We start from the raw sequence: 13,329 nt of genomic DNA, 5'->3' as shown, positions 1-13,329 counted from the left end.
GGGATTGCACTGAATCTGTAGATTGCTTTGGATATTTTGACCATTTTAACAATATTAATTCTTCCAATTCATGAGCATGATATACGCTTCCATTTATTTGTGTCAAATTCAGTTTCTTTTGCTGATGTCATATAGTTTTCAGAGTATAGGTCTCTCACCTCCTTGGTTAAATTCCTAGGCATTTTATTCTTTTTGATGCAGTGGTAAATGGGATTGTTTTCTTAATTTTTCATTTTGCTAGTTCATTTTTAGGATATGGAATTGCAACAGATTTCTGTGCATTAGTTTGTATCTTGTAACTTTGCTGAATTCATTTATTAGTTCCCATAGTATTTTGGTGGAGTTTTCAGGGCTTTCTATACACAGTATCATGTCATCTGCAAATAGTGACAGTTGTACTTCTTTCTTGCCAATTTGGATGCCTTTTCTTTTTCTTGTCTGATTTCTCTGTGGCTAGAACCTCCAGTACTATGTTGAACAAAAGTGAAGTGGTGAGAGTGGACATACTTGTCTTGTTCCTGATCTTATAGGAAAAGCTTTTAGCTTTTCACCAGTAAGTATGGTGGTAGCTATGGGTTTTTCATATATGGCCTTTTTAATGTTGAGGTGTATTCCCTTTATACCTACCCTCTTTGTTGAAGGTTTTTAACATAAATGGATGTTGAACTTTGTCAAATGCTTTTTCTGCATCTATTGAGATAATCATGTGATTTTTATCCTTCCTTCTGTTAATGTGGTATATACACCACATTGATTTGCATATACTGAACCATCCTTGCATCCCTGTAATAAATCCCACTTGATCATGGTGTATGATCCTTTTAATGTATTACTGACTTCAGTTGCTAATATTTTGTGGAGAATTTTTGTATCTATGTTCATCAGAGATATTAGCCTGTAATTTTCTTTTTTTGTTGTCTTGTCAAGTTTGAGGTTCAGGGTAATGCTGGCCTTGTAGAATGTTTGGAAGCATTCATTCCTCTTGAATTTTTTGGAATAGTTTGAGAAGAATAGGTATTAACTCTATATATTTGGGACAATTCACTTGTGATGCCATCTGGTCTTGGAATTTTGTTGGGAGTATTTTGATTACTGACTCAGTGTTATTAATAATTGGTCTGTTCAGATTTTCTATTTCTTTCTGATTCATCTTGTGAGATTGTATGTTTCTAGGAATTTGTCCATTTCTTCTAGGTTGTCCAATTTGTTGGCCTGCAATTCTAAAAGCACTACATTTTTACTTCCCCTTCCACATTTTATGTATATGTCATATTTTACATCTTTTTATTTTGTGTATCCCTTTAATAATTATTGTAGGTAGAGTTGATTTTACTACTTTTCTCTTTTAACCTTCATACTAGCTTCATAAGTGGTTGGTCTGTTACCTTTACTATATGTTTGCTTTTACCAGTGAGATTTTTCCTTTCATAAATTTCTTGCTTCTCATTACGCTTTTTTCTTTTCTGCCTAAAGAAGCCCCACTAACGTTTCTTGTTAGACTGGTTTAGTGGTGATGAACTCCTTTGTTTCTTTGGCAAACTATTTCTCCTTCAATTCTGAAAGATAACCTTGCTGGGTGGAGTATTCTTGGTCTAGGTTTCTGCTTTCAGCACTTTGAATATCACGTGTCACTCTCTGGCCTGCAAAGTTTCTGCTGAAAATCAACTGATGCTCTTATGAGGGTCCCTGTATGTAACTCTTTGCTTTAAGATTCTCTTTTTAGCTATTTTTTTTGACATTTTATTTATAGAGTGTCTTGGTGTGGACCTCTCGCATTCATCTTGTTTGAGTTCTCTGTGCTTCCTGAATCTGGCTGTCTGATTCTTTCCCCAGCTAGGGAAGTTTCCAACCATTATTTCTTCAAGGAGGTTTTCTATGCCTTGTCTCTTCTCCTCCTGGGATTCCTACAGTGTGAATGTTAGTATTCCTGATGATGTCCTATAGGTCCCTTAAAACTGTCCTCATTTTTTTAATAATTCTTTTTTCTTTTTGCTGGTCAGCTTGGGTGATTTCCACTACCCTGTCTCCCAGATCATTGATCTATTCTTCTGCATCATCTCTTCTGCTGTTGATTCTCTCTGGTGTATTTTTCATTTTAGTTATTGTATTTTAGCTCTGGTTGTTTGTTATATTTTCTATCTCTTTGTTGAAATTCTCTCTGTATTCATTCATTCTTCTCCTGAGCTTGGTGAGCATTTTTATGACCATTACTTTGAACTCTTTACTCAGTGGATTGCTTATCTCCATTTCATTCTGCTCTTTTTCTGAGGTTTTTGTCTTATGTTTCCATTCACATGTGGAGTTGCCTCCAGGGCACCTGCTTCTCATAGAAAGGAGGGATTGAATTTCTGGTAGCACAGGACACACCTTCTATATAAAGCCACTCCTTCAAAACCAGAAGACATTGCTGATCTACCTAATACATAAAAGCAAATACAGAGAATCAGGCCTGGAGGCAACCCCATATGTGCTGCCTGAGGGCTCCTCTTTCAACAGTTGCAGGTGCCTTTCAAACCTGGTGGGTCTTAGAGTGAGTAGATTTGTGCATGAGCCCTTTAAGAGCAAAATTTCTGCCTAAAGAAGCCCCACTAACTTAAATGTTGAACAAAAGTGGTGAGACTGGGCATACTTGTCTTGTTCCTGATCTTACAGGAAAAGCTTTTAGCTTTTCACCAGTAAGTATGGTGGTAGCTATGGGTTTTTCGTATAAAGGGAATACACCTCAACATTAAAAAGGCCATATATGAAAAACCCATAGCTACCACCATACTTACTGGTGAAAAGCTAAAAGCTTTTCCTATAAGATCAGGAACAAGACAAGTGTGCCCACTCTCACCACTTTTGTTCAACATAGTTCTGTAAGAAATTGTAAGTTTCCTCAGAGCAGTTTTCTAGAGCTCTTGGGCTGTCCTGGAGTTAAGCCCCGCTGATTTTCAAAGTCAGATGTCATGGGGACCTGTCTTCCTGGTGCAGGTCTTTGGGCCGGGATGCCTGAGGTGGGGCTTGAACCCTTTGCCCCTCAGGGAGGACCGCCCTGTTGGTGACAGCCCTCTTGCTTGCATCACCGGGCAGGGGATGTGGGTCCTGGCGAGCCTGCATCTCTGCTCTTCCCACCTGGTTTGGTGCAAGACAGATTTTTTTATCTTTAGTTGTGGAAGAGCTATTCGGCTAGCATTTAGGTCATTCTCAGAGAGTTGTTCTATATGTCATCATTACAGTTTTGGTGCATCCATGGGAGGGGGTGAACTCAGGATCTTCTTACTCTGTCATCTTGATCCCCCCATAATTTCTTTTTGAATAATACAGGAGAATCTTGCATGAGTCATTGTAGGAGAAAAGAGGCAAGGCCCATTTCACCTACATTAACAAAACCTGTTAGGATAGGAAATTTGTCATTATATTTAAGGGTTTTGAGGAAGTCCTTGGGTAGTCCTCAGACACGGATGGGGTGGGGAACAAGAGACAGGTAGGTGGGTAGGCCACGATATTTCAGCTTAATTTCTGATATTGGAACCCGTGTTCACTTTGAAGTTCCTTGGCTCTCTACTAGTTTCTCATACATATTTCTTTTTTAAAAAAATCATGAACTGTGGAGCTTTGATCCATTTTACCCAGCTGTCTGTTTACTGGGATTTGTGCTTTGTTGATATGGCTCCATTCCCAGCATATCATAGAGCAATTCTTTCCTAACACATTCTCCAAAGGAGGCTTAGTATCAACATGGGCTCTGAACAAGCCCTTGAGATGTGGACAAGCAAATACACATGAATCTTCATCTCCCCTTGATGCCTGGCACAGTTCCCAGCATGTGGTACAAGCTAAATAAATTTTGAATGTTCAATAAGGAGGATATTTGATTGCATCTTTTTTCCGTAGTCCTTATGTTTCTGTCTCATGCCAGGGGACGCCAGTAAGAGTCTCCAAAGCAGAATCTCTGTGTTCCTATAGCTGAGAGGCCCTGGGAGAGCTGAACTGGCTTTCACGTTCTTCTCTTGTGGCTCCAACATTTACTTGGGAAAGTCACCTAACCCCTCTGGCCTCAGTTTATTCCCCTACAAGAATGGCAAAGCTGTTGTGAGGATGAAATCCCTGAAAATGTATAAAGAGCTTCAAGCAGGGCTTAACACATATTAAGCACTACTTAAGTTTTGGCTATTATTGCTGTTTTCATCATTGCCATCTCATGGGACTGAGAAAAAGTGATGTGTGTCTTGGGTCCTGTCAGTTATATAATAGATGCTTAAACACTAGTCATTTTCCTGCCTTCCTTAATGTTTCCGTCAATTACTTACTGAATGGTCACTTGTCCATTTAAATAGAAATGGGAGTATCATGAACAATATTGAGTTCATTTAACTAGCTCTTCCATGTATTTGTGGTGTGAGTTTCTATATGACTATATTTTATAGGATTTGCGAGCTAGTTAGAGGCACCCTCTCTCAGTCACAATTCCGTCAGTTCATTTCATGTCGGTAGGATGAAAATCCATGCCTTTCTTTTACAAACATTCTTAACCTGGGTCTGCGTGACACTAGATGAGAAGCCCTACCATTCCTAGTTGGGAGGCCTTGGACAAGGTACTTCTCTAAGTTTCAGTGTCCACATCACTGAAAGAGGAAAATTATAACCTGCATCCTAATGTGCTTGGGAGAACCGACGAGGACCATTATCCTAACATCTAAAATGTCTTAAGCATTAACTATGTTCTAGGCATTATTCTCGTCTTGCACTTATTTGAAGAGCTTAGTACAATGCCCAGCACTCTGTGTTAACTATTGCTGTAACTACAAGTCTAAAAAGGTAGGTGTGGTCAAACTCTGGAAGCCTCGAGCTCTAGCTAAGGAGTCTGAAGGTCTTGTGGAGCTGGGATTTGAACCCCATCGCTGTGATGCCAAAGTCTGTGATCTTGTGCCTCACGTGATGCAGCCTGTCACCATGGTCCTCTGCCCACCTGTGTTGCAGTCAGACATCTCTCTGTTATGCATCAAACCTGCCTTTGTCTCCTTGCAGGGCATCTCCTTCCTTTGGAAGGCATGCGCCCGATGTTGTGCATGTTGTAATCCTTCTCTTCTCCCAGGAGTCTCTCGGCCTTGAAGTTTTTCCTGGTTTCCCTCCGTGGAACTCCACAGCCCTTTGGAATGGGGAGCCTGAACGCCAGCTCTTTAGGCATCATTGCGTCCCTCCTCTCCACTCCAGAACCTCCCACTTACTTCACACACATTAAGTGCTTATGGGACAAATGACTAATTATCCTGTAACCCAGGACTCACCTCCTGCCCTTGGTCTGCAGAGTCCAGGGGAAGGACAGGGGCATGAGCCTCACTGGGGCATGCCCCAGGTGAGATGACTTCGGGAGCTGTGGGCCCCCTCCTTGGTGCTATTCCATGACGCAGGCCCCCCAGGAAGAACACAGGCTAGGCTACATGCAGGATGCTCCAGGCCTCCGTGAAGGGAGTGGACTGTGTCAAGGCTGTGGGAACCCACTGGAACACACACACACACACACACACACACCCCTAAATTTTGAGCAAACACTCTTTGAATCCTGGACTTATCCATGGATCAGGTCTGGAAGTGCAAGTTTAGGGGAAAAGACCTAAGGTGAGCTGACGTGCTGGAGATTCTGCTAATCTTAATTATACCTTTTGGGGTACTTTGTTGTAGCACAACTTTTTGCTCCACTCCAACTTCCATTCTTTCATCCCTGGGGATGGTTAAATGGTTACAAGAGAAGGCTGGGGGGGGAGGGGTCCTTGGGTAAAGCATCTCCCAATAGTGCTCCCCAGGGCTCAGTGAACCCCTGTCTCCATTTCATGGAGACTCTGCCCCCAGAGGCCTTGGGTCATATTCCAACACCCAGGGTAACTTGCCGCCTGGACCAAGTGACACCATCAGTAGAAATGGATATTTTAAATCCAGGCATTTAAACTGTAATCCTGCTAAATAATTTGTTTCCTGTTCCATATTGTTTGCATACAAGAGGGGGTGGAAAAATCCAGAAATGTTTTCCAGTGCGTTTCCTTCCTTCCACCCCCAAACCTGCTAAAGATACAGCGTGCAGATGCGCGGGTAGTGGCAGGGTCATTCCCAACTGCTGCATTTTTATGGGCCCAAGTGTCTTCCTGGTGGGAATGGCATCTTGAACTTTAATCACCACAGTGCCAGAAAATACTGGGCCCACAGAAGGTGTTCAGTATAGTTATTTCCTGATTTTGTACCCCAGTTCTGAGCTTATGGGGATGTGGCCAGGTATGGCCACCTAGGAAGACCCCCACCTCTTTTTTCTCTCCATTTTTTATCCGAAATCCAGCTGCATTCTCACACCTGGAATTGTTCTTTTGGTGGGCACTACAGACTTGTTTGGCCGGATGAAGAGAGAGAGAGAGAGAGAGTGTGTGTGTGTGGGGGGGTCATGAATCTCTCTTAAACGCATCTTATACTTTCAAGCATCAACTTCGGGAATCTTTCTCCCTGATGATTCCCTCCCGATTCTTCCTCCCCATCTGACGACCTCTTCTTCTCTTCTTGGCCCCTGGTTTGCCTCTAGATTTTGTCCCCAACCTTCTCTTCTCCATCTACACTTCTTCCCTTTGGAGTTCATTCCTTGCTTTAGCTTCTGCTCTTACTCCTGTCTAGGCGGCGCCTCCGGGAACACATCTCGTGCTGTTTTATCTCCTCCGGGCTCACACAACATCCACACTTGAACGACTTGCATTTCCTCACACATTCAAAATCTCCAATGGTGAATCTGTTCTTTGGCTTATCCCAATCTTTTTCTTCTTGACTATTCAAAGCAGTCAGTTAAGACCCCAGAGATTCTTTCTGACACAGAAATGCAATTTGGTCGGTATTGATACAGCTCTTCTACCTCTTACACCCAGTCGGCCATAAATTTTCCCCAAGAAATCATTCCCTGGCTTTGTTTCCACTGCACAGCCAACACCCAGCGCAGAGGTTCATGGCGGTGACAGCCTCTCCCTCCTGCCCCTGCCTCTCTCACCCCTACTCCCTTCCCTTGGGCCCTGGCCAGGATGTGCCAATCACATCCCACCTCCAGACCTGAGGCTGGCGCCTGCTGCCTGGGGAGTGACGTGAATGCCCCCTCACTGTTCTCAACCCTCTGCCCCATGCCTCCCTCCCCAACCCCTCCGTCTCCTTCTGGAATTGATGGATTAAATCTGTAAATCATGACTGAGTGCCTTCCACCCACCACGCACCGGGCCACGGCAGGGAAGTGGGCCTCCCTCCCCCGTGGGGCTGCAGCTTCCTGAGCTGGTGAGCTCACCGCCTCTGGCCCCCTGCTGTCCCTGCCCTCCCACCCACGCCCTTAAAAGTCCAGCTTGGCTGACTTCCTCCTCAAAGTTCAACCTTTGCAACCGGCAGTGATGAATCCTTTCTCAGAATGCCTATTGTTCTGGCTGTGAGCACCCCTTTAGTTATTCTCTGATCTTTCCATGTGCATTAGTTTTAACTCCTTAACTGGATTGTAATATCCTTGAGGTCCACGGGTTTTTATTTGCTGTGCCAACATCCCCAGTGTTGGGTGTGTGCCATTTGTCATTATGGTGTTCACAGTGATTAGGAATCTGCAGTTACATGTGATTAAACTACAACTAGGATACTACAAGCAACCAGGCATGCATGAAGGCCTTTACATGCATTTTCTTATCTAATGAGCGGTGTTCACTGCATACTTACGTCATGCACTCGGTGTTCACCAGCTGCGGCCACAGGGAAGTCCTCTACCGAGACTCAGTGTCCTTATCTGCAATACAGGCAGCTGGATGCCTGCTTTCCAAGCTCTTTCCAGTTCACACCCTATGGTTCAAGTCACCCATTTCTAGGGAATCCTTACTGTGTGCCCAGATTGTTTAGGGGGTACTAAACATAAAATATGCACAGTTCTTGTCCTCAAAGGTTGTACCATCCACTGTAATAACAGGAAGCCAGGGGCACCCAAGGGATAGGGGACAAGGGAGCCAATTACGTCGCTCGGAGAAAATGTGGAGGTTCCTGAGAGTCGGTTCTGATTAGAAGCTTCCTGAAGGAGGAGAGATTTCCGTTCAGGTGAAAGGAGACAGTTGATGGGGTGGGAGCACAGAGGCCCCTCCAGGCAGAACTGGGGGGCGGAGCAGCTCTTCAGCAGGGAACCCGATCAGTTTAGAGTGATGATTGAATTGGTGTTGCTGTCGCACACAACAGGAGAAATCTCGACCCCATCAAAAAAGGATGCAGATCTCGGGGCAGGGGAGGGGTGCGGGTGAGACGTGAGTATTCAGGCTGCATCCTCAGATTAAAACCATTTATTTTGGCATTCCCCACACGCGGAGGCTCACAAGCCCAGGGGAATGTCCGTTCTAAGGCCGACACACAGGGATTCCTGTCGCAATACAATTCATTACCATTATAATCAGCTAATACTAGTGTTTATTATAAATATTTATGTCTTGCATTACAAATATGAACTGAAGGGGTCTCCAAATACATTCACTTTCAATAAGATAAAAATACAAGTGATAAAAAAATAATAAGTAGAAATAACAGCATGAGGCCAGAGAAGCTGGAATGCCCAAAGGTTGTAAATACTTTACCAGAGGTGAGCTGCATAATTTGGGGCTCCATATCTTAGGGAGCAATGCATTTTTTTCACCCAAAGAAACATTTTTATTTGTCATAATAATGTAGCATCTGGAAGATTCGAAGCTTATGTTCAGAGACTTATCCTTCCCGCTCAAAGAGCTTTGCCTACCGGGTAACGCAGTGTGCCTTCATTCATGTTGACGGCTGTGTAAACAAACTCTTTGGAAACAAAAGCTGAAAGCAAAAATACCACGAAGCCTTTTGGCTGAGTTTCTGTGGCGGTTTTGCTTAGTGCACCAGTGATTTTACTTAGGGAAACCACAGTGCAGAGGTTGAAGAGAATTTCCTCTCTTTAGAAAACTTGTCATTTACTGTTCCCTTGTAGGAAAGGCTTTTCTCTCGGCCTCCCTCCCCTGCTCACACTTTTTCCCCCAAGCACGCTTTTATCAGTTTGTGCTGTGGGAGGGAGGGTACTCGGTGCAGAGCCACGGGGAGCCGGGGCGGGGGTGTCTCCATGCCGGCACCCCCGGAGCAGTGGGGGCTGCAAGGCCGCTGGCCCAGCTGTGACCTGGCTCTGCTTCCCTGGCAGTGTGAGGCAGCACGAGCGCCATGGCCAGCTGACCCTGGTCAACTCCACTGCGGCGGACACGGGCGAATTCAGCTGCTGGGGTCAGCTCTGCAACGGATACGTCTGCAGGAGGGACGAGGCCAAAACAGGCTCCACCTACGTCGTCTTCACAGGTAACATGGTGCGCTGGCGGAACTCTGCCAGGCTCTGGACTGGGCCCAGATGAAGGTTCCCACTGGATGCTGAAGCTCAGTAATGGCATTCAGAGCCCTCACTGTTTGCCAGGCTCTGGGCCCAGCGGTTTACATCAATTACCTTGTGTAAGTCTGACAAAACCCCTTCAGAGTAAATACTAATATCGTTTTCATGTTTTTCAATGGCAAAGTGGAGTTTCAGGGAAATTAAGTAAGTCCTTAAGGTCATACTGCAGGTCAATGGCTGCACTAGGATTTGAACGCAGAACTGTCTGATTCCAGAGTCTATTGTGTGTCCGGTGTGGCAGCCACTAGACTGTTGTGTGTGACTATTTAAAGGGGAATTTTAAAAAATTACTCAGTTTTAATTAGTCACTCAGAATTAGAAACTCAGTTTCTGAGTGGCACTTGCCATGTTTCAAATCCTCCACTGCTACACAGGGCTAGTGGCTAACCTGCTGGACGCTGCAGGCAGGGAACATCCCCCCGCCCCGACAGAGTGCCCCGCTGTTGGACAGCGGTGCTGAGGATTTAGATCGTCTTAGGTCCTGAGAGCACAGGGCTCAGTCTAGAACCTCCACAGTTAGGGGATGCTGGGCTCAAGGCCTCCTTGCCTTTTTTTCTTCTGAGTACAAGTTGCTCAGGTTTTGGGGGCAGGATTCCCAAAGGCAGCCCTTGTGGCTCTAGTCCCAATCCCAGGCCCAGTGAGATGCCTGAGAACATGCAGGCCAGGGTGGAGAGTGCTTCTGAGTGTGCAGGTATGTTTCTGCCGGGGGAAACGTGCACTTGGGGAAGCCAGCCTTGCAGACTAGCTTCTCAGCTTCCTTCATCTGCAGAGATCTCCAGACCCTGAAGTCTGGGGGTGGCACTCAACAAGGGCCAGAGGTCACGGCCAGCTTCCAGGAATCTTATAAAGGCCACCCCACGGTGCTGCTCTTGTCTAAGGCGTTTTCAGGGAGCCAGAATGCTCCCTTGTGTCTGTAAGGGGCTTTTGTGAGATTTGTCTACATCCTGAACCCGCCTACCCTTCAGACCTCCGGTGACTTAGGTCTGTGGCTCAGATGACCTTATTATCTATCCCTGGCCGTTAGTGAATGCTTTAGCAAAATCTATTTTCCATTCCAGCCCAGATAACTCCCCTATAGCAAGAAGATGCCTTAGCAGAACAGTCTACAAGTCTGGAGGCAAGTGTACCTCATTCCATTTCCACAGCACCCCTAGCTGATGCTGTGACTTGAAAGGCCAAGGTGACTTGTTCGATGTTTTGTGACTTACAGGGGCAAAGAAACAACCCATGTTTTTCTGACCTTGGACCCAGTGTTTTTTCTGCCCCAACCTGTTCTAGGTGATGGATGGTAGATGGACAGACACTAGCTAGTATATCTGGTGTCAGGAGCACTGCTAACAGTTGTTCATAGGTAATCCCCTCTGATCCCCATTCTGGAATGTGCTACACAAAAGTGCCCATGTGCCCTTAGTGTTTTACCCCACTGGGAAGCCACAGTGGAAAAGGCAGCTAATTAAAACTTAAAAGAGCCTGTGATTCTGCTCAGGGGCTGATACCATGTTTCAAATTGCAGAATACAGATTGCCACAATTAGGTGTCTTCCCAAAATACTGGTTTTTGGACTAAAGACCTCCCTCGAGCAGTGTCCCTTTAGAGTCAAGGGTTCTCTTTGAGTTTTAGAGGCAGTTACTGTTTCTTAATTCATAGGAGCCTTTTAGTGAACCAAAGGAGGGCTAAAATGTAAGTATTTACTCCAACTTTCAAGGAACCTGGATCACAAAGGTATGTGACCTAACATGCTGTATCATTTCCTCATTCCTCAACACTGAGAGCCCAGGTGGATTTTCAGTACAGGGTTTAGCAATTTATCTTCTCAGGCCTGGGTGGGTTTGCAAAATCCAGACAGGCTGTTAGGCTGGCTGCTTGCTCTGGACGCTTTCCGAATATATGCTTCCCCACTACACACAGAAATGTCTGGCATTCGTTATGTTCATTGTCTCCTACAGTTTGATTGTAAACTCTGTGAAGCTTCATTCTGTGTTTGTGCAGTTGTTGATTAAGCAATGGCCACCTTTATTCAGGAGGTACTCAGAGGGCTTTCTTTCCCTTAGTGTTTACAGAAATACACCCAAAGAAAAACACATAGAAGTCTACAGCTCAATAAAATTTCCCCAAAGGAACATACACATGTTAATTGCCACCCAGATCAAGGAGAACATGACCAGCAGTAAGGCTTTCTCATAGTAAAAACAACTTGGGCTCCCATTTTCATATGTAGTAAAACCATACTAAGGAAACACTTCATGAAATATGGAAGTTATTTGGGTTTTAGTTTATAGCCTATTAACTTTAATTGTGTTTTCCATGAGTTTATTTAGTTTTTCTTAATGTTTGTCATTTAATGACAAACATATTTGCAGGGGAAAATGTAATCTAAAAATTAAATGAGCTTCACACATTTTCCTCTTGTAGATGGAATCTACTGAATGCAACTATATAATTCCTGTTTGCTAAAGAAACCGGTGTGGTCAAGGCTTTCCAAGCATGTATTTATTATAGTGCAAGAAGGAAGACCACATTTTGGGGTTCTGAAATTATGATCATTCAGTTATTCTGCTGGTTTTGCTCAATTGGTTCAGTTTTCTCTATGAAACCTTAAAAGTTGCTGATAAATCTTACCATCATAAATTCCTTAAGTGATTTTGCTAACAAGATATCTTTACCACTCCAGTTTCTTCTCTTTATAAATTGGGATGTTGACGCAACTCACTCTGTGTGAGCACATGGGTGTGAGCACAACAGGGGCAAAGGAAGCAAGTCAGTTCACCATGAAGTGGCACAAATCCCCCAGTCTGATAAAGCCTCAGAGACACACGGAGCCATGAATACTTTTGTTTTTATTCTTCCATATTATTGCTGATTCTAATTTATATTGAGGAACATACAAAATGCAAAGATCTTAGGGGTACAGCCCAGTGAATTCTGCCATGTGCATATATCCTCATGTAACCATCACTCAGATCATGACACCAAATGTTCTAATGTTTACCCCTTTACCTATTTCTCCATTCCCAGCCCCCTTCCCTCTAGCAACTACCAGTCTGTCCTCTGAGTCTATTTCAATTGTTTGTTTCTCCTGGGTTCCACATATGAGTGAAATCATGGTTTTTCTCTTTCTCTGACTTACTTTGCATAGATAGCATAATACTTTCTAAGTCCATCCATGCTGTTGCAAATGGCAAGATTTCACTTTTTTATGGCTGAGTGGTATCCTACTACATAGTAGGATGTACTACATCTTTATCCATTTACCAGTGGATATTCAGGTGGCTTCCATTCTTTGGCTCTTGCAAATAATGCTGTGATAAACATGACATGTATCTTTTCACATTAGTGATTTTGTTTTTCTTCAGGTAAATTTCCAAAAGTGGAGCTGCTGTGTAACATGGTATTTCTATTTTTAGTTTTTTGAGAAACTACCCTACTGTTCTCCATAGTGGCTGCCCCAGTTTGCGATCCCACCAGCAGTGTGCGAGGGTTCCTTTTTCTCCCCACATCCTCACCAACACTTGTTAGTTGTTGCCTGTTGCTGTTAGCCACTCTGACTTGTGTGAGATAATTAGCTCTTTGATTTCCATTTCCCTGAGAACTAGTGACATTGAGCATCTTTTTCTTGTCTGTTGGCATCTGTAAATGGAAAAACATATACTCAGGTCCTCTGCCCATTTTTTAGTTGGATTATTTATTTTGGGGGATTATGTGAGTTTTTTATGTATTTTGGAGATTAGCTCCTTCCAAGCAGTAGGTTGCGGTAGGTTGTCTTTTCATTTTTTTTGGTGGTTTTCTTTGCTGTGAGCAGCTTTTTAGTTTGATGTAGTCCCACTTGTTTATTTTCGCTTTGTTTCTCTTGCCTGGAGAGACAGATCCAGAAAAAAGTTCTAAGGCTGATGTTCAAAAGTTTTATGGTTTCAGGTCTTGAG

The 13,329-nt window shown here is 44.0% G+C and overlaps 1 protein-coding gene across 1 annotated transcript in view; it reads left to right on the top strand.

Annotated features, from left to right (window-relative positions):
• Window positions 1–13,329, top strand: part of PDGFRL (platelet derived growth factor receptor like) — a 44,111-nt gene that overhangs the window by 26,288 nt on the left and 4,494 nt on the right. The window contains exon 3 of the mRNA XM_036894353.2: window positions 9,170–9,321. Coding sequence (XP_036750248.2) covers window positions 9,170–9,321 — 152 coding nt within the window. The remainder of the gene's footprint in view (window positions 1–9,169; window positions 9,322–13,329) is intronic.

Source organism: Manis pentadactyla, chromosome 7 (genome assembly GCF_030020395.1).
Source record: "Manis pentadactyla isolate mManPen7 chromosome 7, mManPen7.hap1, whole genome shotgun sequence".
Lineage (NCBI taxonomy): Eukaryota > Metazoa > Chordata > Mammalia > Pholidota > Manidae > Manis > Manis pentadactyla.
This window is presented reverse-complemented; position numbering and strand designations above follow the sequence as displayed.